This window comes from Lates calcarifer, linkage group LG7_2 (genome assembly GCF_001640805.2).
Source record: "Lates calcarifer isolate ASB-BC8 linkage group LG7_2, TLL_Latcal_v3, whole genome shotgun sequence".
Classification (NCBI taxonomy): domain Eukaryota; kingdom Metazoa; phylum Chordata; class Actinopteri; family Centropomidae; genus Lates; species Lates calcarifer.
The window spans coordinates 4,397,973-4,425,945 of NC_066854.1; the positions used below are offsets into that span (position 1 = coordinate 4,397,973).

Below are 27,973 nucleotides of genomic sequence, written 5' to 3' on the forward strand. Positions count from 1 at the left end.
TCATGCAACCCGCCCGGGTCTACTTCATGGTTGAAGAGGTCGCTTTCAAAACATAATCTATTACAGCCTGCTGATAGAGCTGGTTAAAGCTGCAGACAGGAGAGCAATGCAGGGAATTTGTTACATTTGGCAAATAGTGAGATTAGAAACTGGAGTTTTCTTATTACTGGTTTGCCTGAGAACTATGTACATGAAGTATGAATGATGAAGTATGACACCCGCCCTCCTCTGTCTGTACATACAACCACAAGTGGCTGAATGTTTCAGATTTCAGGCTTAGATCCAGGGATGAAAGACTAAATCTCTCATTTGTGTTGTGGGATGAAAGGGTTTAAGAGCTCCTGGAACAGATGCAAATGGCCATAAGGGTGCTGCTGCTGGGGTACAGCGTGGCTGCAATGTGATAATCGATGGGGTCTCTGCATGGAGGGCCGACCCCCCCCCTTCCTCTCTCCCAACTTCCTTCTCTGCAGGGGGGCTCAGGGGTCAGGGAGCATCCTGGAGCCAGCAGGGATTCAGAGTTGCACAGTGAAAACAGAGAAATATGTTATAGGAAACAATAAGCAGGGGGCTCTGGTAGTTGGGGGTGGGGGGGTGGGGTGGGGGGATACTTTAGGGGGGCCCCAGAGCTAAAGGAGAACGGCTGACGAGGTTATGCACTGCTGCTGAGCATCTATGCCACAAGCAGAGTATCTATAGTATGTCAGTGCCAGTGTTACAAAGAAATCTGCCTCTGCAGCTCTGGATTTAGAAGCAGAGGGTTCAGAAGTTGGCTGTCCGCTATCAGCACGCAACAACCTTGTCAAAACAGCAGGGGAAAGGAGGTGTCTGCGAACCCAGCTGTTAAGCCGGGTGAGGTGTAGATGAATCAGTAGTGTGTGTGTGTGTGTGTGTGTGTGTGTGTCGGGGAGTGGGCCTCTTTTCACAGAAGAGCAGTAAAGCTGAAGTTTAAAGGAATAGTTCCACGTTTTGGACACTGTTTATTTGCTGTTTTTATGAGTTTTATGAGAAGCCACTTTCATGTAGTATATATAAATATAATGCTGCAGCCAGCAACTGGTAAGTGTGGCTTAGCTAAGCACAAAGACTGGAAACTGTGGGAAACAGTTAGCCTGGCTCTGTTAGATGGAGGGTAATGAAACCCACTGACCAGCACCAGGGTTATGAAATATGTAGGCCTACTACTCTTTGGCATGGAGCAATAGCGGGGACTGCGAGAAGAATTGTTGTTTTATAGCGACAGCCTGGACTAATCACAGGACAGGAGATAGCTCTTTGCAAAATGTAAAATGTATTAAACAAATGAAATACGGCTTTAGAGAGGTTGATTTTGTTACCTTTGGACAGTGCTAGTTCTTCCTTGTGTTTCCAGTCTTTGTGCTAAGCTATGCTAACCAGCTCTGCAAAAATGTTGTATTATTCCTTTAGGGAACAGAGAAATATATCACAGTTTGTGTGTTGTGGTGCATATGGGGAAAAATTGTGAACTCAATCTGTTTTATCTTTGTATCTTCTCCAATGTTATTGTATTTCCCTGTGATAAATGGTTATTGATAACTGAGCTCTGATATTTGTAATTGAGTCCTATCAGTCTATCTTATTGACTATCCATGGTGTACGGTGTGTGTGTGTGTTTGTCTGAGAGTGTTGCACGGCATGCTGAAAAAAAGGAAAAGAAAAAAAAAGAAAAACGCCCAATAATGGAGGACGCCACGCCTCCATCCGTGGAGTTACCATGGCAAACGGCGTCGACGTCACAATGGAAGGAACGCCGTCTATAAGTATCGGAGGGTCTGCCGCGGAGGTTCGCGAGCTCGGATGTGTGTTCTGGAGGAGTGACACGTGCTGAAGAAAAAAAATTAAAAACATAAAAAAATAACGGGCACATCCAGGAGTTTTCTTTTATTTTAATATTTTTTTTTACTGTACATAATTTTTAAGGTGGATTTTTGTTTCTCAATTTTTACTTGAACTGGGAAGAATTAAGTCCACATCCTAGCAACCATGGGAAGAGGAGTGAGTATAAATTTCTTTGTTACACTTCATAGATGCTGTTAATGCTTATATGGTGGATTTAAAAGTTCGCCATTCAAACAAGTGGTTCACTAAATCGATGTTGTTGTCAACGGGAGGAGGTGGAGTATCACATGTGTTAAAATAAGCCTCCTTTCTCTCAAAATGCCTGCTGCCCCAAAGTAGTTTGAGGACTTCCGTGTTTCCGACCCCGAGAGCACGAGACCCCCCTCTTTTAAGCCTTTACTCAGGCTGTCAGGGAAAATAACTCCTCAGAAATAAGTTTCCGTGTCTCACAAAGATGCTTCTCAGCGCCGTCAAATGGCTCGGTGTCCGGTTACATAACGGGATGTTCTCAAACGCCTGGACTGTCAAAGTTTTACTGTGTAACAGCATTAGCTGCGACGCTGGAGCTGTGGAAATAAACCCGTTTGAACTGAGAAAATAGCGGTGTGAATGGCTGCCGGGGTTATTTCACGGTCTGCGAGTCATTTTTAGTCTAATTTGAGTCGATAAAAAGTAGTTCAAGTGCCAAATATATTCATGAAACGTGTGAATTTTGTGAAACGATGATACATGTGAAGCAGTTCCCCTTCACTCACGCTCGCTCGTGTTTTCAAGAAGAAACATTTGCTAGTTTGTGACATTTTAGCACTTTTCAGACCAGCTGTGTATTCTGGGTATAATAGCTTGGCAGTGGGAGGGATATGTTAAAAGTCCAACCCATTTTTTTTCCTCCTGCTGGGAGATTTGGAGCTCTGTGACCAATTATCCACAACTTATCTTAAGTCATATCTACACACCTTTTAGGGATAATAGCTTGGAGTGTGGCTGCTTTTTAGGCTGACTCGCTTTTTTATGTGAATTCAAACTGTGCACTGCAGTAAATGCCATGACTGTGGAGCTAGATGCAGGATAAATTCTAAGAAAGCTTAATTTTTGAATCATTTTTGCTGCCACCGCTCTTGTAAGTTCAGACATCATGTCATTTGCATCATCATTTGCACCAACAGATAGTAATCCATCACTGATTTTGCTTATCACGCATAAATAGTGTGAGAGTTGTTCTTAAACATTGCGATTTGAGGTTGTAGGCTCAGTAGGAAGAGCTCTTTCTCTCTGTCTGCAGTGGTCATATTCTGTCGTTTCCACTGAGAGTATGAGATTTTGACCAGAGGCATCCCTTAAACAGGAATGGTTAAGATACAACCTAGTAGCAGCCCTTATTGTTCTTCTTCTTTGTATTATTTTTAGGCGCAACACATGCGTTTTTTTCCCACAGACTTCGAGCTGTAAGGCATGAAATTGAACCCGTTGTATGAAATATCAGTAGCCGCCACACCCTGCCATGCTGCGCAATAGAAACACTCATTACAGATTCAGCCTGCGAGGGATGGAGAAGGTAGATGGAGGCAGCGAAAAGGAGAGAAAGATGGACCAAGAGATCTGGCGGGAGATGTGAAGCAGAATGGCTCATTCAGTCTCGCTTCCGTCCTCCTTTTCCCAAATCTTTGCTCGCTCTCTCTCTTGGCTTCTTGGCTGCCTCTGTCCCCCCCACTTTTCCCATATGTGTTGAAAGCCATGCCCTGCCCCCATCCAGCCTCCCTCCACTTCCCCACTGCGTCTCTGCTCCTCTCCTACCCCCTCCAGTCCTCCTCTCTTCTCCTCTCCTCTCCTCCAGTGCATTCAGTGCTGGCACAGACCAATAGCTAGACTTGGAAGAGATAATCGCCCGAGCTTTCCTGGTACAAGGATAGAGAGATGGAGGGAGAGGAGAGGAAGGATGAGAAGTAGTTTTGTTGTAATGGAGAAGAACTGGGGCAGTGGGTGGGTGGGGTGGTGTGGGGGGGGTACAGGTACTAGAAGAGCCTCGCAGTGCTGATTATTTCTTTCCCAGTTTCCTCTTGTGTTTTGGACTTGCACTTCCCATTCATTTCTAATATGAGATTAACTGCTCTTTTCATGCTTCTCAGTGTTTTCTCATCACATGTGCAGCACATTGCAACAAACAGACAAAAAGCGAATGAGCTGAGAGGAGGAGGAGGAGGAGGAGGAGGGGATGACTGCTTGGAAGAGGGAGGTGGGAGGGTTTTATTAAGGGGAGTCAGGAGGCACCAGTTGCCGCATTGCCACCGTTGAGCAACTTGGCTCCCAGACATGATAGAGAGGAGGGAGAAAGGAGGCTGGGGTGGGGCAGAAAACGGCACAATTTGTAAAGTTTAATACCACTCATTTTCCCTAATGAAAGATCCACTGCAAAGCTCTGTGTTTCTGATCCTTTGCAAAGGGCAGCAGGTAACTTAAGCTGTAACTGATCTTTGTTTTAGAGACTAATTCCTTTTTTCATTTTAAAGTGATTATGTAACATGATCCTGATAAGGAAGGTGAGCACAGCAATGCATCACTTATCCTGACCACAGTCTCTACACTGACTGGTTGAACTGGGCAGCGACACAAAGCAGGGATTGGAAGACAGCTGTCAAACTCACAGGAGACGGATGGGGGGGGGATCCAACTAAATATTTCATTCTCTTACCTGACTCAATCTTCTCTACCTTTTCACTTTAAGTGGGTGAATTGTGAAGTTGGTAGCAATTTAAGAAACATACTTCATCCTAAAATTTCAGCTCTTTAGATATGGATATGATGCTTTTGAAAGGGGACGTTTGTGCAATCAGATTGTGCGGTTGATTTCCCAAGTAGAGTGTTTTTGTGCACACTAATCATTGGTGTCAGTGTCACCAACAACATATCTGCACTTACACAATCCACAACTACATAAGGCAAAATAAATACGGCCATAAAAGTTGATGTAAGCTGATGCTCATTAGCCCAGCGTTTGTGTTTTATTAAATGCTTGAAAAAGACTGTAAATGATGTGAGTGCAGTTGAATCAGACCATGTAGCAGCCTGTTTTCGGAGAGGCTTAAAGGCATCTTTCTTTTCATTTTGTGCACAAGTGCATTTCATAGGCATCCGTGAATTTAAACTAGGCCAGTCTCACTGTTCCTCATGCCTTCACACTTCACTCACAGACATGAAAAGGCATCTTTAAGTTTGTCTGACTCAGGGGTGAGAAGGAGAAAGGAGGAGGAGTGTTCCCCTCAAATGAGGAACTGTCTCTTTAGTGCGGCAGAGATGGCTGTTCTTCCCACTGTAAACTGACCTAGCACGTCAGCCCCTCGGCCACTTTTAATCTCAGCCAAAGGGGCACCCCGACTGCACCTTCACATCCATTCTTTACAGTCTGTTTCCCTCTTGTTCTCTCTGTTTGTACCTGTTTTCCTTCTTTCTGTCCCTCTCTCCCCCTCTCTCTCTGAGGATTTAACATTCTTTCCGCTTGGCAGTCATTGTGTATTAACCGGGGCTTTTGTCACACGCCACCCCTTGTCTGTGACAGAACACAGCGTACTCCCTCTCTCCTTTCCCTCTTTTTCCCACACTCACTCCATCTCCGACTCCCTCTTTTTCCATCTGTAATTCCCTCTGCCTCGTTGTTGTACCTTGTTTCATCTCTCTTTGTGCTGCTTCTCTTGCTCTTTTCTTTCCTTCATTGCTCTCCTTTCCAGCTCCCTCCCTCCCTTTCTCTCTCCTCCTCCAATTCTTTCACATGCCAGCTCGCTCTGTCTTCGCCTCTGTTTGGCTAAGCAGCTTGAGTCGCGCGATTTGTCTTCCGTGGCAGCTCTTTGAACTTTCACTGCGAGCCTGTTGCTCAGCAAAAGTGGAACATTCGCATTAAAAATAACAAACTCCAGAGCACCCTGTTCCTCTGCCTCTGTCAGTGCATCTCCTACATGAAGAAATATGTTCTTTTCCATGCCAAAATCAAAACATCTCATCATCCAGATCTCCAGCACTGTAGCCTGAATCATTGAGGAATTTGTTCACATGATTATGACAACATGAAAAAGCAGGAAGTTTGAATATTTGAGGCAAATATGTGTGACACACTCAGCTTTTCCCCCTCTTGAGGAAATGATGCAATTTGTAGCTATGGTGTCTTGGCTAGGTAATGTCACGGATGTGTGGCTAAGGCCTGAAAGTGAGAAAAAAGAGCCATTGATTTACTGGTTCATTCATTCTAGTCCAGAGCAGCTCTAGGTTGCCTATTCAACTCTTAAGATACTTGTTTTTTTTCCCACACAGAGAACTGTGAGGAAAAAGATCCTTTGTTTTGTTGGATGACTTAAAATCTTTGCTTACGCTTTCATTTAATCACGTTGATAAATAAGGAATTAACAAAGCCTTGCTAAGTGGATATTTCCAAACACAAAGCTGAGCTAATGCTAAGCTAAAAACAAAATGGACCTCAAAAGTTTACAGAGTTGAATAACCTAAATATATTAAACTATGTAAAATACCACAAATGGTTACCAATAAAACCATTAGCTAATGACAGAATGTACCTTAAAGTGCCAGAGGTTTGATGTTCAACGCTCAAATAGCCACAGGGAATGTACTGTATTTCTTTGGAGCTGCTCAGATTTAAAACAGAGTTGTATATACCTCCTCAGAGAGGGGGAATGTTGGGTGAGCCTCATCCCTAACGATGTTCAGAGTCTTGTGAAGCCAAACTTTATATATCAGAGGACAGAGATGGGACAGGGATAGAGCTGTAATTTTAGATGCAGTCTTAACTATTCTCTCTAATGCAGTTGTTTCAGCAGTGGTCGGATGGTGGAGTGAGTTTTTCATTCTCAACTGGTGCTGATGCGTCACCCTGGCAGTAGAGAAAGTGCCTGCAAAGTTTCCAACAAGGAAAGGGATTCATTCATTCATTCATTCATTCATTCATTCATTCACTTTTGTTCTGCTTGGAGAAAGCTGAAAGTTGTGGAGGACGTGAAGAGAGTGTTAAACACGACCCCCTGTGTAAATTAACACACTTTCTTTTCACCGATTAAACAGAAAAGGGGGATAGTTGGAGGAAATGAAAGAATAAAGGGGGGGTGGGAGAGGAGAGGGGAGGGGGACATGGGAAGAAGGAGGAGGGGGGAGGGAGGAGGAGGGGAGGGGCTACAGCACGTGACTGTCCATTCACATATCACAAGAGGTGTGGCAATAGTTGCCGGTAGCAACCGGGCAAAGTCCCAGGGCTGTGTGTGTGTGTGTGTGTGTCAGCACAGTTGAATGAGCAGCTTGTGTATCTGGCACAAGACTCTGGCACTAGGAAGGATTGTTCATAGGAATTCAAGTCTGCCTGTAAAAAGTGTGTTCTTTAAGATATGCGGCCGCTTGACCGAACGCTCTCGTCTGATGTGTGCTTGAGCCTTTAGGATGTTGTTCTCTCAGGCAAGAAATAAAGGGAGGAAAAGAGGGGCTCAAGAGGCCTCAGAAATTCTTGGTTAAGTTGTGTTTTTTTGGAAGGGTTTGGCTCATTTGTTCAGCTATATGATTCTCAGTGTTGCTCTCACACAAATCCTTGTTTTTTTCCTGTTTTTCAGTTACTTCTTTATCGTTTACTCTTTACTTTTCACCAAAAGTCCAGTCAACTTTCATTCAGTTCTCTCTCTGAGGTTTATAACTTTAGTTGCAATGTTTCAAGGTCACCCCACACTCTTCAGCTGAATCAGGATCAGTGCTGGGCCTCATTCCCTAATAGAAACAACACCCAAGCAGGTGTAACTGAACGTGACGTCACCGAATGAGGGATTTCAGTCTATAATCTACAAAGAATGTGATCAGATTTAGCTGTAGCCTGGTTTACAGTTGCAGGATGACGCAGAAAAGGTATTTTGCAAACAAACTCCCAATAATAAGCTGCATTTTTGTCATGTTTTGTTCCCTGGGCCGTTGTCCATTGTGATATTCCCACAAGTCTCCATCAAGAGTGAGGAAAATATGGTGTTGGTCAGCGTCACCGGCAGATAAAGTAGCCCACACGGCCTTTGTTTTAACAGTCACATGAAAAGATTTGAGTCTTTTGTTTGTGTTTTTGATGCAGATTTTATGGAGGTAGCACAAAGGGCCATTGTTCTGTGTCAGTAGGCTCCTGTGTGTGTGTGTGTGTGAGAGAGAGAGAGAGGATGAGTAAGGGAGAGATTCAACACCAGTTTGTTATGTTGTTTGTTTTTCACCGGAGAAAATCCTTCACGACTTCTGTCATCTCTTTGCTCTAGAGCATCCATTTCTGTTTCCATGCCCTCCTCTCATCTCCTTTCCCTTTGTTCCTCACACTTTGTTTTGCTTTTTCTATCAACACATCCTTCTCTCACTCTCTCTCCCATCCTAACATCCCCATCGCTGATTGGTTGCTGTCGATGACCTTGAATGTTACTCATCAAGGTTAGGGTTTATTTTCTTGTCTCCTGTGGGAGACCAGTGTCTTTTATCTTAAAAAAGAGGGGTGCATAAAGAAGAGATATCACCTTTCAGTGTGGTGAAAAAATCACAAACACAAACCTGAGATGGGTTTTTTTTTTTTTAAACATTTGGGATAAAATACATCAAATAAATGTGCACTCATGTACACAGCATGTAGTAGTGAAGAGAACTGGAGTAAATCAAATGTGGAATTGAACATGGGTGGCATTTAGAGGGGGCTCTATTGGTGGCATTTGTGGAATCTCTGTTGGAAGAGCTTCCTGTAAAACGTTCAGTAACACAGACAAATATCAGATCTTTGAACTCTAATGGATTTAAAACAGTAGTGGGCATAAAAAGCCTCACCGTTGCATCTCGTGTGATGATTAGTGTAAATGTCTGGGTGTTGAAATGTTGCCAAATCAGCATTAGATAGAAATGCACAGAAATACAGAAGCAGCGTCCTCCGTAGTATCTACAGGTTTGCAGGTTGAGGCAGTTGCCATACATGTCAATCAAAGTGGTGAATCAAAAGTTGAAAAAACTTTGTCGCGTCGCTGTGTTGCAGCTTTTAAGATGACAGTGTAGCTATATCACAACAGTGCCAAGGAAGGTAACGCAGTCAGTCAGTGAGAAGTGCTATCGTGAAATTGGGCTGGGTGAACTCATTTCTGTAAGATAAAGGAGCTTATAAAATCCCCAACAGGTCTCACTGCAGCTTATCTGAGGATGAAATGATCCGTAACAAGACCACAACAAGTTGACGTGTTGTGGTCTTGTTAGGTAATAGTGATACCACCATGTGGGCAAACACGGATTTCCCTTAAAGGCCCTTCACATGAATGCAGGTAATTACTGTACGTGCAGTCACGCACACCACATACTAATTATAATAGTGCAGCTTTATTCAGCGTATCAAAAAAAGTTAGCACTGTTTGGATGATGAATAAGCTATAACTGCATGGCTGTAGAAGCAGACTTTAGTTTCAGTGCTGAACATGATCAGCTACACGTCTTATAGGATGAATTAAACAGTGAGTTAGTGAAAAATAAGGTTCCAGTGCCACTTGAAATAAGCAGGAACCTGCCAATCCAAAGCTGTGACTGAGTAAACAGAGCTGGTGAGAGACTGTGCAGAAAACAAAAACTTTGGCCGAGGCACAAAGGGAGAAATCACAGTTAGCCACACTTTGAGTCAGCTCAGCCGGGGAACTTGACTTTTCAATTTGCCCCGTCTTTTAAAGGAAATGTCAGGGGGACCGTGCTGCAGCTCTGGCTTGACTGTTGCTTGTCAAACGTAAACAACTGCTAAGTCTAATACGGGAGCAGGTTTCCAGAGCAGACAATGACAGGTTTATTTTGAATGTTTGAATATCAGCTCCCTGTTTGAGTCTGTTGTCAGGGACGATGTGCTTGGAAATGGGTGAACATTTCTATTCTGGCGTTTCCTGTCTCTATTCATTCACTTGAAGTGACTCACTTGAAATATCAGGAGATAGACAGGCCTTATTGGTTGCTGTACAAACTCTTCAGGTAACCAAAGAGCTCGCAAGTGAACTCTTCTGGTTTCTCTGACAGTGTTTCATCGCTGCTATGTATCATCCATTGTTGAACAGTTTTCAGAAAATACACTTGTTGGTAGGCCATAACACATCTGTGAGTGGTGAAACAAGGGCAAGGGCTGCAACTAATCAGTTTTTTGTTGTCAATGAATCTGCCACTTATTTTCTCAGTTTAATCTTTTGGTCTAAAAAGAAGTCTGAAAATTATATCCTGTGTGGTATCATAGATTACAAATATAAATGGCAAATATTCACATTTCAGAAGCAAACACACAAACAAAAAAGCACAGCAAGGACAACATTATTTAACTAATAATATTGATAGTATACAATTAGTTCAGAACTGTCAACATGCAATATATTTGAATGCTTTTCTATCTAAATATCTACCAGTGCAGCTAGGATTCTATAAATTTGTCATGATCTGATAGATCTGCTACTTCACGTTATAAATAAACATAGGAAACAATAAATTTGATGTCCTAGTATTTTCATGAGGCTCAAATAAACCACTAGTCCTCCTGTCATGTCTGTTGGAGCAAGTCTGTGTTCCAACTTCAGGCTCTGGACCACTGTTTGAGTTATTTGCCTACAGCCAGATGGCCCCTGGGGGCCCTTGGGGGTCCAGAGGCTAAGATCTGTCCACAGTGATCCAGAACCAGACTCTGTGTTTTCCCAGCTTAACCAACCAGGGGGCTCGAGTAACAATAACAACATGTGCTGGGATCACACACTCTGCTCTGGTGGCTCTCTGGGAAACTTTAAAAGGCTAATGCAGTAGAAAAACAATATTAGTTTGCATATTTCCATGACTCGGAATTTGTCCAGGATGTCCATATTTGGTCTAGTCAGTGTGGGTGAGCGTCACTTGGGTCATTTTGTGTCCAAAATATGGTCCTCTAAAGACTTTTCAAAATGGCTGCCGCACACTGCGGTGTTGAATGCAGACAAATAGCTCATTAGTAGTCACTTGGTCTTTCAGCAGCCTCCCTCCCTCCCTGCTAACATGCTAACACCTCTGATCCCTGTACAGTGCTGAATTATAAATGAGACTTAACTGCTAATCAATGTTGGCTTCTAGTGTTGCGAGCTCCTGTTACCCACCTGAAACACACACAGGCTTAACTTTCTGTATCCCTCTCTGAGTAGCACACACAGTAAGAAGCCTACACATGTTTCAGGTGATGCTGTCCATTAGTGGGACAGCCACTAACACATGTATATCACACCTGGATGCTAGTCACATGACACAAAAATAAATCATTACCAGGTTATTCTCTCAAGCTGTGTGAAAGTAAATAAATATATAGAAACAAGACTAAGAGTCTAGAGCAGTGCTCAGACACAGAGGATACTAATTCATGTTTGCAGAGTGTTTTATTCTTTATAGTTGAGGGTAATGATCCAAAATGCTCAGTGTGGAGGAGCATGTTCATATCCTTGTGTAAGTTTGATCAGGAGTGGCTACGCTGGCCATCTGGATAACGTGGAATAATTACATCTGGTTGGGGGGGGTGTTTATAAACCAGGGGTAGGCTCACACAGGTGCTGGTGTCTACTCACCTCATTTATACTCGCTCCATGACAGAGGACAGAGGACAGGATGGGCATGTGTAATGGATGCTGTAGGCGAAGGATTTTGTGTTGGGTAAGTGATGATAGAAGTCCTCCTGTTTTTCAGTGTGATTTTGACTTTGCCCCCACCTCTAACAACTGTTGCATATTTTGAGCTTTTTAAATCTCACTTCAGCGCCTCTAATTCTACCCCCCACCCCTCCTTCCTCTCTATCTCACCTTCTCTCTCTCACTCTGTCTCTCACACCCTCTGGCTCACAGCCGTCTAGAAGACACGCAATCTTTGCTCGGGCCTTTTGTTGCTCTGTCAGCTACAGTGACCGCTGATAATGAGAGGGGATGTCTGTGGAGGAGACAGCAGAGAGGGAGAGAGGGGGGGACAGGGTGTGCCAGAACTGATGGCGTGATAGGGGCTGTCACACAAATTAAGGACATTTCCGTACATTTAAGTATGTGTTTTACAATCCTACAACTTGAATTATTGTAAGATATATGACGGTGTGTGTCTTTCTGTGAAATCCAGGTCTCTACTCGCCTTTAAATTCGATTGTCTCTTGCTTACAGTGAGAGAATTTGTGTCACAGTCAGAATTAGAATCAATAAAATGTCCCCACATGTGATTACCAGTAAATGACTCCATTCTGGTTTATTGTTCCACTCTGGGGTTTGGCTGAGGCGCTTAACTGGTGAGGTTATGTTTAGGAAAGCTGCTGGTGAATGAATAAAGCTCTGTGTATTTAAGCCCGAGACAGTGACACCCTTTATTGCCAAGTAGGTGTTTAAACAAGTGAAATTAGTTTGACCCAGCAGCCTAATCTGTCTCCCCGTGTGGGGAAAAAAAGTGCTTATCTTCCAACTGAAGAAAAAGCACATGACGCTTGCTCCTCCCTCAGGTTTCATTTTTGATGTATGCAGTCACTACTGAGCTTTACTGATCCTTCTACAAGGATTACTCGTGTTTAATCAAAGTACCTACGTATGAAAGACACCATATAAAGCTGAAACAGACAGGAAATAGTTTTTTAAAGCAATAGAAAGCCTTTTAAAAGTTTGCACATTCTGAAAAAGTGGTTCCCCATGGAGGTCTGTTTGCAGTGACAGATGGCAGTGGTAAAGACAAAGCCTGGATGCAAGAATTTTTCTCCACTCTCTGCTCGTCCAACAGGGCTCTTGATATCTCAGCCTAACTCTGTGTGACAAGTTAAGAGGTGACTCTTTTTTTCTCGGGCTGTCTGTTAAAGTTTGTGGCAGTTTGTCTCCCCAATTTAGGCCACAGTTTTCTCTGTTTTAGACTGAGCTGTGTTTATTGGTTTTTTAAATGTCCTACTCTAAGTGCATTGACCCACATGGAGGCTTAAAAAGATGCAGAATGACAAAATGTCTTCTGGCACTTTGAGTCATCAGTCATCAGACGTGCTCACGTGGCATCAGACGCACCTCAGCTGGAGTCAGCGTGTTACTTATGCATGGTCTCTTTTGTTTCCATGCAGAAAAGTTTCGACTGTAAAGTGTAATCTCAAAAGTGTAGCTGGATGTATTTTTAAAATCTATTTAATAAGTAAGTAGTTTGTCCTGTGCTATCAGTTAAAGCTAAATCAGGTGATTATTTGTGCCACAGCTGCCTCTTTTGTAATGTTTATTACACTAGTGGCAGTTTAAGGCTGTAGCACATCCACAATCAATATCAGCTGCCGGTGTATTGCTGCTTTAATCACACAAATGTGTTAATGGAGGTTCATTTTCGTAGAATATTATTACCCATATACACTACTTTACTGTCCATCTCCACCCAAAGGCACTATGAGACAAAGCTGCCATTTTACATGAGACTGTGTTTCACATTACGTTATCATTATGGAGATAATACAGGACCTTCAAGGGCGACTGAGCGTCACTGGCACCAAAGTATCCATAATCATGCTTCAGATCGTCCTGTGCTCATTGTAGCTTTGATTAAAAGCATTTACCAGAGCTCATGTGCTGCCCAAAAAGTGCTCGACAAAGCACTATCAGAGTCAGAGGAGATAAAATGAGAAACATTTCTAATCAACTCATTGCCTGTGACTGCAGTTGGTGTAGTAACAAGTATAAAAAGTATATTTTTGACTCAGTTGAAAGGACCTGTTGTACTTTCAGTGCCACTGGCAGTACCACTTATCTAATATATCTTCTACAAATCAGCCAGCACTGTGGTAATGGTGCCTTGGTTTGAGAAAGATGATCTTTTCTTCTGAGTTAATGTTGGGGTTACTAAACCGTGTTTCTCATTTTTTTATTTTCCCCCCTCTTTCCTCTTCCATTGTGTTTCCAGGAAGGACGTGAGCAGTATGAGCTGGCTGCGACCTCGGAGCAGGGCGGCAAGAAGAAGGGGAAGGGGAAGAAGAAAGAGAAGGATATGGATGAGCTGAAGAAGGAAGTGGATATGGTGAGGTTCTCAGCTTCACTTCAGGACCTCGTCCTCTGATTGTCCACTGTCTTCCCGCTTCCAACATGACCATCCCATCCTCTCTATTGTCTTGAATTTGTTTCTTCTTGCTTCTTGGCAACTCTCTATCCAGTAAAACACACACACGAACCAAAAATATCAAGATTCAAGATCTTAAAGTAATAAAATACAATGATTAAAGGCTTGGAAATTTTATGATATCTTATATTTCACCTCTGAATACCTTCAATTTGTTTTTTTACTCCTTCTATCTTTGCTTGCTGGTCCTTTTTTCCCTGTCATCATCCTCACTCTATTTTTTTTTTACCATCACTATTTCCATTATACTGTTTACCCTCCGCTCTTCCTCCTACTTATTTCCCTTTAATCCTTCCCTTCCTTTCTCTCTCCTCATCTCCTCCTCTTCCTCTCGCTCTCCTCTTCCCTCCCCTGTGTCCTGAGTCTTTTGTTGGCTCCTCATCCATTCATCCTCTCCCCTAAACCGTGAACGTCTCTCTGTCATTGTTGTAGCTCTACCTTGTGAGAGGTAGTCATTTTAAAATGAAAGGTCAGCACACAATGCGCTGTAAATGTCACTGGCTTTTGACATATTGAACACTCTCATACATACAGTAGATACACGCATGCACACAGACATAAACACTGGACTGATGCCTCTGTATTTTCTCTTCGTGCCCCTCCAGGATGATCACAAGCTGACCCTGGATGAGCTCAATCGCAAGTATGGAACAGACCTCAGCAACGTGAGTGAGACAAAGAGGAAAATGTGCTGTACTGTGTGTGTTTGTGTTTTTTTTAAAATGTGTTATGCCTAAAATGTGTCTCAATTGCAGCTGTAAAAGTCACACTGAGATGAATTTTGGCAGCCAGTGCTCTTGTCTCCAAACTCTGGTATCTTAATGTAATTTTGAAAAGAGTATTTCTATCAGAGTGTCTGCATTTATCACAGAGATGAAATAAATATCAAATATCTGCAGCTTATTGGCTGCTGTTTGCCATTAACTTCCCTTTTTCCTCTTCAGTCTGACAGTTGACATTCAGCTGATGAATGATTAATGAGGCTCAGATGAATTAAGCAGAGGACTTTGTTTAAAGAGGGAAGAGATCCTCTCCCACATCATGAAGGGAAGAGTCACAGAGGGTGTGATCAGCCACTACAGGCTCAGCCCTCCCTGGGTTTATTAAACAAAGGCCATCAATTGAGAGAGAAGAGGGGGGAGGAGGAGAGGGGAGATTGCAGGGAAAAGGAGACTGATTGAGACAAAGGGAGGAGGGACAGAGATGGAGGCTTTTTTTTCTAATTTTACTTGTTTGTCTCTGAAGTCTTGAATAGAGTTAAAAATCTCCCTTCCTGCTGAAAGCATCATTGTGCTCAACGCTCACAATGTTGATGACATCTCAGTTCATATTTTTATTTTGACAGAAGATATGGCATTAAATTTGTTATGCTACCCTTAAAGGGAAAAATAAAATTCTTTTTTGCTTTCGTTGATTGATTCATTGTTCTTGGCTGGGAGCAGAGACTACCTAGACATGTCATAGCACTTAGCTAAGTTAAGCTAACTGGCTCCTCATAATTACCAAACACAACAGGGAGTGCTATCAGTCCCAGCTCAAATTTATTGTCAGACCCATACTACAAAAAATGGATACATGTGTATTTCCATGAAACATTGATGGACACTTTCAAATCCATCTTTTACAGCAACACCAGAAAACGTGAATAATTTGGCTCTTCAATGTTGTCAGACTTTTTGTGTTTGAAGCTTGCAGAATCCTCCGCTGTCTTTAAGACAATCCCCCGCACATTTAATCACACACTCCAACCTCCAACTAGCCCTCTCTCGTCATGCAAATGTGCTCCTGGTCATGCAGGAAAGATCAAGGAGAATAGTTAATCAGTGCCTCTAAACTGGGGTCTCCAAGATCTGCGTGTGTGTGCATGCAGCAGCTGTGAATAATTTATTCACTGCAGAAGCCCCTCTGCCCTGATTTCATATGATTCTATTTGCCTCATCTTTTTTCCCTTCTCTTTACCGTCCTCCTCTACCTCATTCCTCCCTGTTTTCTTCCTCCTACCTGCTGATGAAGGAAATGGCCCTGTTTTTCTGTTGATACCGTGTTACTAGGCAACTAGTAGCACCTGCAGTCCCCCTTGGACTTAAATATGTGTCTGTGAGTTTGTGTCTACATGTGTTGTTGGCTTCTAGACAATGAGGATGTGCTTAAAATTTGATTGTATTTATAATTAGAAATGGCTGATTATCTGACTTCCATCGTATCAACTGTCACTCACATCTTGGAACATCTGAAGTTTTAGCACCAATTGTACCTGAACCTGTATCTTCTCCTCATATCAGGGTTTGACTAGTGCAAAGGCTGCTGAGATTCTGGCCCGTGATGGGCCCAACGCCCTCACTCCTCCACCCACCACCCCAGAGTGGGTCAAATTCTGCAAACAGGTAACATTATCTTTGTTTTAAATTGCACACTCATGCAGTTGTTGATATTGATGCCTTTTTTAGCTTCCTTGTTAAAGTTTAAATGTGGCCTCAGTTTCCTAATTTACAAGTTTTCACAAATTGAGAAGTTACTTACACAGTCGTTCACTCCTTTTCTGTCTTCATCCAGATGTTTGGTGGTTTCTCCATGCTTCTGTGGACTGGTGCCATCCTCTGTTTCCTGGCCTACGGTATCCAGGCTGCAATGGAGGATGAGCCCGCAAATGATAATGTAAGTGCTTGAAATATTTATGTAATGTCTTAATGTGACAGTATGGTTTAATCACTGCATGATTTATAACCTCACAAATGACAGGCTGTCCTAGGACAACTTCATAACGTCTTGACTTTTTAGTGAAGGCAAAGCAAGAAGAAACAGATGTTACGTTGTTTTATGTTGCTTTATGCTTGTCAGATTGGTGGTATGAAATTCACAATGTTGCTTAATTTGTCAATAATAAGGTGTTATAAGTGACTAACATTAGGATTTACCAGTACCAGTATTAAAAAACTAATATTTCTTCATTTTTAGGTAATTATGGTTCAAGATTAGTCAGTTTGACAACACAAAACAGAAGATAATGTCAGATAATGTCAGAGTTTGGCCCAAGGTAAGATGCACAAAGTGAGGTAATGGTCTTAAACTGAAGACTTAGAAAACAAGAAAACTGAGCAGGAATCACCTATATTGTTCCACAAAGTGAGACTTTATCTTCTAATACTTCTTGTGGAAATCTAAATGTCATGTTTGTATGTTTACAGTTGTACCTGGGTGTTGTGCTTTCTGCTGTCGTCATCATCACTGGTTGCTTCTCCTACTACCAAGAGGCCAAGAGCTCCAAGATCATGGACTCATTCAAGAACCTGGTCCCACAGGTACCCCTTACATTTCAAACCTTTGTTCATTATCTATTATCAGTTCATTTTTATTTCTGAAACTGCATCAGCATTGAGGGCCGTTGACTATTTTGTATGCACTCACAAAGATCACAATAAATCATTGAAAAACACGAGATATCACTGGTAACACCTTTTATTTGAAAAAACCCTCAGTAATGTCACCATGTCAACTCTTAATTGTTGTATCTTAATTCAAGGTCTCACCCACTTTGCTATAAAAAGAGTCCTCTTGACATCTGAATCTCATTAGCCCTGTTGAATAATTTCAAGGTTAATCATGAAAATCATTTCATTATTATGAAAATATTGGGCTTTGCATGCAGGACGTGGAGTGGAGGCAGCTAGAAAATAAAGCCATCAGTCTCACTTTCTCCTTTGTCTTACATAAGTGTCTGTCTCCGTCAACATCTTGTCTCGTAGCAAGCCCTGGTCGTCCGTGACGGTGAGAAGAAGAGCATCAACGCTGAGGAGGTGGTGGTCGGAGATTTGGTGGAGGTTAAAGGTGGAGACAGGATCCCAGCTGATCTGCGAATCATCTCTGCCCACGGCTGCAAGGTGGGTGCTCTTGAGATGAGTTATTTTCTTCTGTCTGGGACCTTTATTTAAGGAGTTTAACCTGAAAACCATTTCTCCATCAAAGCATTAAAAGGGTTCCTTGACTTTTTGAGCTTCTGTCTGCTGCTGTGCTTTAGTTTAGCTTGACTTCATGAAAACCTCAGTGCTAAATGTGAGCAATTACCACCTCTCTGTTGTCTTTGATATGAATTTCAAACAAATTCAAGCCCTTTTTTTGTCCATATTTCTATCATTTAATTATCAGACAGTGCCATTTGACTCTGAAGTAGAGTGTGAAGCACCAAATTGCCCTCTTAGCCCTCTCCTTTGAAGTCACTATTTTAATCAATGGACTCATGCCTTATCATGCAACTAGCAGAAGTGTTATTATGGCAACAAAAAACAAGCCTGTGACCCATTTTGGGTCCTGAACTAAACTCTAGAACCCAAGAGCAATACCTGACCCAATTGTTATATCTTGTCACCTGCTTGTTCGTCATTTAGCTGTTGCTCTGTCATGGACCTACAAAGTGCCATTTGACCTGAATCTGCCTACTGCCCCTCAGTAGCAGTTTTAGAAGAAAAGGAGTAACTGTGGGGAAGAAAGTTTATTTTCCTCCTCTAGGAATGAACTTCTTGGCAGCCATCTTGCTCTCTTTTTATATCTCCTAAGGCGGATGTAGCCACTTTGTTTTTCTTTTCTTTATTTTTCTGTCAATCACAGCCTGTGTCTCATTTCTCAGGTGGATAACTCCTCTCTGACTGGTGAATCAGAGCCCCAGACTCGTACTCCTGATTTCTCCAATGAGAACCCACTGGAGACCAGGAACATTGCTTTCTTCTCCACCAACTGTGTTGAGGGTATGACGACAGCCTTTCAGAGACAGTGCTTACATTTTATCTCTAGATCAGAGACTCTGTGGTGAACAGAGATGCTTTCTGTTTTTTTGTTTTTTTTTTAACAATGTTATATAATCGTCCTTGCTACAGGAACTGCTCGTGGTATCGTGATCAGCACTGGAGATCGTACTGTCATGGGTCGTATCGCCACTCTAGCCTCTGGACTTGAAGTTGGACGCACTCCCATCTCCATTGAGATTGAGCACTTCATCCACATCATCACTGGTGTGGCCGTTTTCCTCGGCGTGTCCTTCTTCATCCTCTCCCTCATCCTCGGATACACCTGGCTGGAGGCCGTCATCTTCCTCATCGGTATCATTGTCGCCAACGTGCCAGAAGGTCTCCTGGCTACTGTCACTGTGAGTCCTGGTGTTTCCTGTGTATTAAATGTCCAGTAATGGATCCAAAATGTGACTCAGCTCACTAACCTGAGCAATCCCATCTCTAGGTGTGTCTGACCCTGACTGCTAAGCGTATGGCCAAGAAGAACTGCCTGGTCAAGAACTTGGAAGCCGTGGAGACCCTGGGCTCCACCTCCACCATCTGCTCCGACAAAACCGGCACCCTGACCCAGAACAGGATGACTGTGGCCCACATGTGGTTTGACAACCAGATCCACGAGGCCGACACCACAGAGAACCAGAGCGGGGCCTCTTTTGACAGGAGCTCCGCGACCTGGGCTGCTCTGGCCAGAATTGCCGGACTTTGCAACCGCGCCGTCTTCCTGGCTGAACAATCCAACGTTCCCATACTGAAGGTATTTTTATATTCTCACTCCTCTTTTCCCCTGTAGTTGCGCTTCTCTCCCTCTGTTTACTTGAATAAATAATACCAAATATTAAGCTGTCTCCAAGACAGCAACCCTCAGAACAGAGGTTTTCCACATGAATTGTATAATGTTATTAGGGAAATAATTAGCTCTTAGAACTAAAAACAGAAGTCTGAATTATCTTTGATCCTTTGTTCAACAACAAGAAAAGCTTTTTTTGTTGTTCTAGGCCTTGAGTTTGTGTGCTCATTATGTGGGTAGGATTTAGAAGTCCTGTACTGCTGACTCATTTCCAATTTGAATGTGGCCTTTTTCAAACAATTTGAAAATTACAGTAAAACCAAACAAGTGTTCCTCACTCATATTGTTGTTTTTTTCCCCTGATATTGGCCTCACTTCATTCCCAGCACCTGTTCAAGTGTACTCTGTGAATACTGTTTATTTTAAAGTGTTTGTTCAAATCTGATGAAGGATAAGAGACTGAAACGTGATAAACTCAAACTGAAATCTGAATTCAAACACTAATAATGCTGCAACTATTGGGCATATTTCTACCAATTTTCAAAGAGGATGACAGAGTTTTTGGACATATTTATCAAAGCTTCATTCCTCTGTGTTGGTGTTGGCAACTGTGTATGTTATCCCATGATTCGAATTATGACGAATTCACAGATGGGACTGAGCAGTGGCTAATGTCAGCTAACCAGCCGGTTAACTGCCTATGCAGCCGTTGGAATTTGAATAATATTAATAAGTATTTTCTGTGCTTTTTGTGCACAAATCAAACTTGCCCCCTGGAAAGCAATGTAGGAGTCTCACATACAGTGAATAAGCTCACAGCATGATTTCCTAACAAAAATAAAATTTAATCTCCGATTAATTTTCCACCATGGCCACAGACTCATTTCTGATTGGCTGGCAGGTGTCTGTTAAAATATTATATCAGGACGCCTCAAATACACAGTTGATTTGATTTTGTAAATTAAAAAAAAAAAACAACAAAACATATTATCTAATTGTAATTTCATTTAATGTTACTTCTACTGAGATGTAACAGACTTCTACTCAGACCAACAGGCTTGTTTTCCAGCTCATATCAGTCTCCCTGGAGTGTACACACTCAAGTTGTAATCACATAATTATTCTTAACCCCACCCCTGAAAACACACACCCAGTAAGTCTCTTGGCTCCTCGGCTTTCCTTGGAGCCCAGTCTCTGGTTTCCACACTGTGTTAATAACCTGTTTTAACGTGTGTGTGTGGGTGTGTGTGTCTCTCTCTTAGTGTGTACATGTATCTGTGTGTGTTAATCGCCTCTCATGTCTGGCTGGCATCATGGCTCTAATTACCAGTCATTCTCTCTCACTGCTCATCATTTTTCTCTCGGCCACTTTTACAAGAGTGAAAGGAGGGTAAACATGGTGTCCGTGTTTATCAAGACCAGCGATTATGATGAAAAAAAAATCTAGAAAATTAGCATTTTTCTTTCATGGCTGGCTTCCAAAAATGATCTCCATTACTTCTTGTGTTTTTGCATTGTAGACGGATACAAAAAAGTGTGTAGTATGTGGAGTAAGACAGACATTTTGTGTTAAAGAGCAATGATGGTTCACTGAGTAATCACAGTCTATTGAAGATGTTTGTCATTCAGACTCGGACTGTATATAAAGACAAATATCTCACAAAACGAATTGGAAAGTAAGGTATACTGTGTATAATGTTCTCCATCTTCTTCCACCAGAGAGATGTGGCCGGTGACGCCTCTGAGTCAGCTCTGCTGAAATGTATCGAGCTGTGCTGCGGATCAGTTCAGGAAATGAGAGAGAAAAACCCCAAAATTGCTGAGATCCCATTCAACTCCACCAACAAGTACCAGGTATAAAACTGTCACTTTCTTTTATTATCAAGTAATGAAAATAAGTTGTGCCATTACAGACATTTTAATATCCAGAATTTTATTTTTAATTGTTTGAAAATGCCATGGACTCACTGAAATATTAAATGTCAGGTTATTTCCTCCTCATGTTGACAGTAAATCAACAAGTAAAAAACGATCTTGGCACAAGACCTTTGGTAGAAACTCAGCCTTAGTGAGAATAAATCTTTGTGTGACCTTTAGGAACAGTTTTAGCAAATTAAGAAATAGACTTCTCTACTAATTTGTGTTATTCCCCCAGATAAGCCTTTCAAAAAAGTTTCCTATTCTTGTGTCATGTTTTAATCCTGAACTTTTAGCCATTTATTTTCAGTTTATCTTCTTTCATCCAAGTTGAAAATGAATGTATATGAAAACATGGATGCTCAAACTAACCTGTTTTACTTCCTCTTCTGTGCCCCTAGCTCTCCATTCACAAGAATTCTGCAGCTGAAGCAGAGACCAAGCACCTGCTGGTGATGAAAGGAGCCCCAGAGAGGATTTTGGACCGCTGCTCCACTATCATGATCCAGGGCAAAGAGCAGCCTCTGGATGACGAGATGAAAGACGCTTTCCAGAACGCTTACCTGGAACTGGGAGGGCTGGGAGAGAGAGTACTGGGTAAGGATAGATAGATGTTGTTGTTTTATTCCAGATCTTTATTAGAGCCACAATCTCCTCATCTTTAACTCCATTTCGTCACGTTCCATCCAGGTTTCTGCCACTTCAACCTGCCTGACGACCAGTTCCCAGAGGGCTTTGCTTTTGACACTGATGAAGTGAACTTCCCCACTGAGAAGCTGTGCTTCATTGGCCTCATGTCCATGATTGACCCTCCTCGTGCTGCTGTGCCCGATGCTGTCGGCAAATGCAGGAGCGCTGGAATCAAGGTGTGCCGTTAAAACCCGTATGAAAATGACATTGCTTTTGTCAGCGTTTCTCGTCTTTAAAAGTCCACAAATCTGTATTTTGACAAGGGTTGATTCCATGAGCTCATCAGCACGCATGTCCCTTCTCCTAGGTTATCATGGTTACAGGTGATCATCCAATCACAGCTAAGGCCATTGCTAAGGGTGTGGGTATCATCTCCGAAGGCAACGAGACTGTTGAGGACATTGCTGCTCGTCTGAACATCCCAATCAACGAAGTCAACCCAAGGTAGTGACAGTGCTGAGTGAAAACCATCACAATAAAGTTTCCATCTTGGCCAGCAGACAGCTGTGTAACAAGTCTTTCTGTATTCCCCCCAGAGATGCCAAGGCCTGTGTCGTCCACGGTGGAGACCTGAAGGATCTGACCTCAGAGCAGCTCGACGACATCCTGAAATATCACACTGAGATTGTTTTTGCCAGAACTTCCCCGCAGCAGAAACTGATCATAGTGGAGGGCTGCCAGAGACAGGTAGAGACAAAAACAAAACGTGTGTGTGTCACAGAGATGGCAGCATTTGTACTTGTTTTTACAGTCTAGCAAACACAGCATGTGCCTGCGCCTTATTATGTAAATGCATGAGTGAATATTTGATATCCCTATCCCCTAATGCTTATTTATGATTATTGCTTTGGTCTGATGACTAAGTCAGCAGAATAATCAAGCATAACATCTGTCAAGCTGTGAGCTCAACCCGCACATATGCATATGCATGAGTGCATCAGTAGGCAGACCAAATTCTTTTTAGTGTTATGTGGACTTTGACTGTTATTTATTTATTTAAATGTTTTTGTTAATTATTGCCTGGTCAAGTGCCACAGCAAGCAACATGTATAGTGTCAGTTTCAGCAGCTGTCTACACAAGCAGAATATATTTGTGGTAGTTTCCATCAAATTCACAAGTCACCAGAGATGTGCTGTCACCACTGATCCAAGTTCAGCTCAATGTCTGTCAGAAAGTTGCAGGACTAATTAACATAATGTATTCCAGAGCGTCCCACATGCTTTGTGGAGGCGGAGGGGGAGGGGGATTATTGATGACTTGGTGTTGACATTTAATCTTATGAGCCCAGTAACTTCAAATCAATTAAATTCTTCAGGAACTCAGCTACACAGTCTTGTACAGGCTGTCTGCAAGGCAGCATTAGCTGACTATGTGAAATTTCAAATTGCTTTCCATTCACTCAGAGGAGACTCTGTGTTAAAAGGGAGCACAGTAGAATGAATTATAGTCCTTGTAGTAGACAGTGATAAATACTTCTGAGAACTGCTAACTTCATTCCTCACTATCTTTATTAAATCTTTAAAACTGTACTTGTTGAGCAGTTTATTTACTTGAATGAGCAGCTTAAATATTGACTTTGTGTCAGAAAGATAAAGAAATAACTAAATAAAATATCCTTAAAGTGACAGATAAATATTTAAAGTATATTCAAGGGAGCCCCTCAGGCTTTCTACCTGTAGTCACCTCAAGATTAAAACATTTTTGTCCATGATTCATCTGTTTCTTATTCACTTTGATCACAGTTCTCTGTACTGTCAAATAAAGCCGAATTTGCCCTGAAACTGAGGCTTTTCTTTCACACAACAGGAAATTATTCTGTGTGATGCAGTCTAACTTAGGAAAATAGAAATGTCACTCAAAACACTAAGAGTTGTGACTTTTCTCTGAAAAGGAAGTGACACCTGTTAAGCATCAGTTTGACTTCCCATGTCAGCAGAAGTCAAACATTTGTTTTGTTGTGACATTCTTCAGCATCATATTATTAGGGCAGCCATCACTCAGAACATACAAACACTCTTGGCAGCAGAACAAAGAGGATCTTAAATTTTTTCTTGACATTCATTTGTTCTTCTCTCTCGGTGCAATTTCCACACGTGAACGTTATTTTCCTCTCAACACTTTCTTCTTCCCTCTCTCTGCAGGGCGCCATTGTGGCTGTGACAGGTGACGGTGTGAACGACTCTCCTGCTCTCAAGAAGGCTGACATCGGTGTTGCCATGGGTATCGCTGGATCTGACGTCTCTAAGCAGGCTGCTGACATGATCCTGCTGGACGACAACTTTGCCTCCATTGTTACAGGAGTGGAAGAAGGTGGGATACTGTACTAAACAATAAAAGACTTACTGATGTGAAATCATTAAACCAATGACTTTACTTGCATCGTGTTCTCATCAGGTCGTCTGATCTTTGACAACTTGAAGAAGTCCATCGCCTACACTCTGACCAGTAACATCCCTGAGATCACACCCTTCCTCCTCTTCATCATCGCCAACATCCCTCTGCCCCTGGGAACCGTCACCATCCTCTGTATCGACCTGGGAACTGACATGGTGAGGACTGATTGATTGATTTGCCTCTTGTGGCCTTTGTATTGCAGTAGTGTGGTACGAATGAGAGATATTAAAAAATCACAGCAGTATTCCTGCCCTCTTGACAACAATGAGGAAACTGATTGGTGCTGTCTTCTGTCTCCCAGGTCCCCGCCATCTCCCTGGCTTATGAAGCAGCTGAGAGCGACATCATGAAGAGACAGCCCAGAAACCCCAAAACAGACAAACTGGTGAACGAGAGACTCATCAGCATAGCCTACGGACAGATCGGTAAACCTTGATTTGCAAATCCTTTTTCACTCTGCTGAAATCAAACTAGAACTAGGAGTTTGCTACCCACGGCTCCTTGGTAGATTCTTCTGGAAAGGCGGCAGCTCAGTATCTGGGTGGTCCCGAGATAACCAGAAGAGTGGCATGCACCAGAAATAGGCTGGCACTGATAGAGAACTAGAGAGTGTGTGTTTGTGTGTTTGAGTGATGATAGAGCTGTGCCTCTGGCTTTTGATTTCTCCCTGTTGGGTAATGAAGCCAAGAATAGGATTTAACCCTCCTGAACTGAACTTCCTGGAGAACCATATAAGAGCAAAATACAAGCAAATAATGATTTTGGTTCTAGTTTTGCAATCCTCACAGCAAAGTTTGATCTGCAATACATTTAAAATAAACTTTATGGTTTATTCATCTCATTACCGTTTCAAAATGGCATGTACTAAAAGACCAGCAAATCAGTTTTATTTGATTATCCTTCAAATTCCTCAGAGGACAATCTAATCTCATTCATTTATTTACTCAGTTATTCATCCAATAACAAATGGTTTAGTCCTGAATATTCCCCCCAAAAGACTGACTCATCAAATCCAATGACTCAGTCATTCACTTTCTCATTCATCATATTGTCCCCAAAAGACCACAAGGCCAATTTGTTCACCTAATCATTTATTGATCCCTGGCTTAATCTCAAATTCTAAATAGACGACTGATCTACATTTATTCATTCAGTATGAATTCATTTATGAATTCATTCAATTTATTCATTCAGTATGAAGCTGCTTATTAATCAGAAGATTCTAAACATCAGATGTATTTTGGTGCCAGATTTCTTGACTTGATGCCTCTCTCCTGCAGGTATGATCCAGGCACTGGCGGGCTTCTTCACCTACTTTGTGATTCTAGCTGAAAACGGCTTCCTGCCCTCCACCCTGGTGGGCATCAGAGTGTCCTGGGATAATAAATACATCAACGACCTGGAGGACAGCTATGGACAGCAGTGGGTCAGTGACATTAATCACACAGACCACAAGGTTATAATTTGGTCATCAGCACCTGTATTAACTCTTGTGAAATGTGTTTTTAATCAGACTTATGAGCAGAGGAAGATTGTGGAGTTCACCTGCCACACGGCCTTCTTCGTCAGCATCGTCATCGTGCAGTGGGCCGATCTGATCATCTGCAAGACCAGGAGGAACTCCGTCTTCCAACAAGGCATGAAGTGAGTACAAAAGCACCCGCTGCTTGTGAAAGCACACAGGCTCTGAACTGTCCAAGTTTTTATCTGTGGATGGTTTGTCATTAAACACACCAAGGTCCTCTCCTCTGCTACTGAAACAGCTGCCACTGTGAATGTCATGTCTCCTTTTCCACAGTGCTGCGCTTTTCTAAGAAGAACTCCAGTTAACCTCTGTTTATTTTGGGCTATAAACAAGATGGACTGTATTTAAAAGGCATTTCAGAGTGTGGTTTGCATCAGTTCCTTGGCTCAGTGTCAGCAGTTTGAAATCCTGGCACTGAGCTGATAAAGTTGTATAAATCCAGCTATTTTCACTCATGCAGTTTTGTCTTGTTTAGTTTTCAGGTTATATTCTCTCAGTGAGTCTTAAATATTCCCCTGTGTATTTCAGGAACAAGATCCTGATCTTTGGGCTGTTTGAGGAGACTGCCCTGGCTGCCTTCCTCTCCTACTGCCCTGGCATGGACGTGGCCCTCAGAATGTACCCTCTCAAGTGAGTAAAACACAAAAATCTCACCTCACGATCCACCGGTAAGCCTGGTGCATAGCAAGGTGACTCTGTAATCGTGCTTACTCCACCTACCACATGTTGCTCATCCAGGCCCGAGGCCCTGGATCAGTTTCTCATCTCTTTTTGTGTATGTTTTCCAGGCCCAACTGGTGGTTCTGCGCCTTCCCCTACTCCCTGCTCATCTTTATCTATGATGAAATCCGTAAGCTGATCCTTAGACGCAGCCCAGGAGGTGAGTCCAGAATCCATGCTTTTGTTATCTTTCCTGCTTCTCTCTCCCTCCGCACTCTTGTTTTTCCTCTCTCTCCCTCTCTTCTCGTGTTTTTCCTCTCTACCTCCCTCTGCCTTAAGCTTGGTGAGGGTGGAGAAACTTAGGTCTTATTTCTCTCATTTAAATCTTCTCTTAACCTCTAAATCTTGTATGTGTGTTTGTTTTCTCTCCTTGTGTGTCCAGGTTGGGTGGAGCGGGAGACCTACTATTAAAGACCCGTCAGCCTGTCAGTCCAGTCAGCTCGCATCTTCTCCTTCACTCCCGTCTTTGCATGAATATTGTCTTGCTGCTCGGAATAAAATTTTAACCTCTGTGGAAAAAAAAATTGGAACGTGTTTTTATATTAGGGAATGCTTGATACTACTATTAGACAAATACTGAGATGGAACGTGCTGATGATGCTGATATGATGATGTTGATAAATGATAATGCTAATAATGACATGAACACTGAACATTGACATGACTATGCGTGCCTTGTTTCTGAAACAGGACCAATTTTATACATGTTTTTAACAGTTATAAACGTTCAATAAAAATGCGCTCGAGTCAGGTCCCACAAACGTTTCCTGTGGTCATTTGTCATGTGCTTGAGTGTGTGAGCTATGGCCTTCAGTACTTTATGTATTCCCATTGTTTAATATACACAGTGATAAACCGCACATTGGCACTGCCTGTTAGCTCAGTGTTGTGGTTGGGAGATAACTCTTCATGCATGTTTTTCCCCCCTTTCTTCTCAGAAAGTGGAATTTAGACATTAATTACTGTAGATTTAAGTGTAGGAAAAATCCATGCTTACACCTAATTAAACAATCCCACACAAATACAGAGGATTATGGACCCACATCCTCATATTCATGTAATGTTTTCTCTCACTGTTTCTCAAGGAACACATTGATAAATCTACAGGAAAACTGGTCTACTACTGTCAAATAACTGGTGGTTAATACCTTAATCTGAGAAGAGTAACATGTTTGCTTGAA

The 27,973-nt window shown here is 42.3% G+C and overlaps 1 protein-coding gene across 1 annotated transcript; it reads left to right on the forward strand.

The window, feature by feature from the left end:
• The first annotated feature begins 1,790 nt into the window (after nt 1-1,790).
• LOC108873016 (sodium/potassium-transporting ATPase subunit alpha-1) lies at nt 1,791-27,553 on the forward strand. The gene is made up of 23 exons (XM_018661006.2): nt 1,791-2,016; nt 13,765-13,878; nt 14,583-14,642; nt 16,260-16,361; nt 16,531-16,632; nt 17,163-17,276; nt 17,721-17,855; nt 18,599-18,716; nt 18,846-19,114; nt 19,204-19,512; nt 21,265-21,399; nt 21,864-22,059; nt 22,153-22,328; nt 22,460-22,596; nt 22,689-22,839; nt 24,295-24,463; nt 24,548-24,702; nt 24,849-24,972; nt 25,828-25,973; nt 26,061-26,191; nt 26,601-26,702; nt 26,861-26,952; nt 27,175-27,553. The coding sequence occupies exons 1-23, from the start codon at nt 2,005-2,007 to the stop codon at nt 27,201-27,203; spliced, it is 3,078 nt and encodes a 1,025-aa protein (XP_018516522.1). The 5' UTR covers nt 1,791-2,004; the 3' UTR covers nt 27,204-27,553.
• Nucleotides 27,554-27,973: the final 420 nt, after the last annotated feature.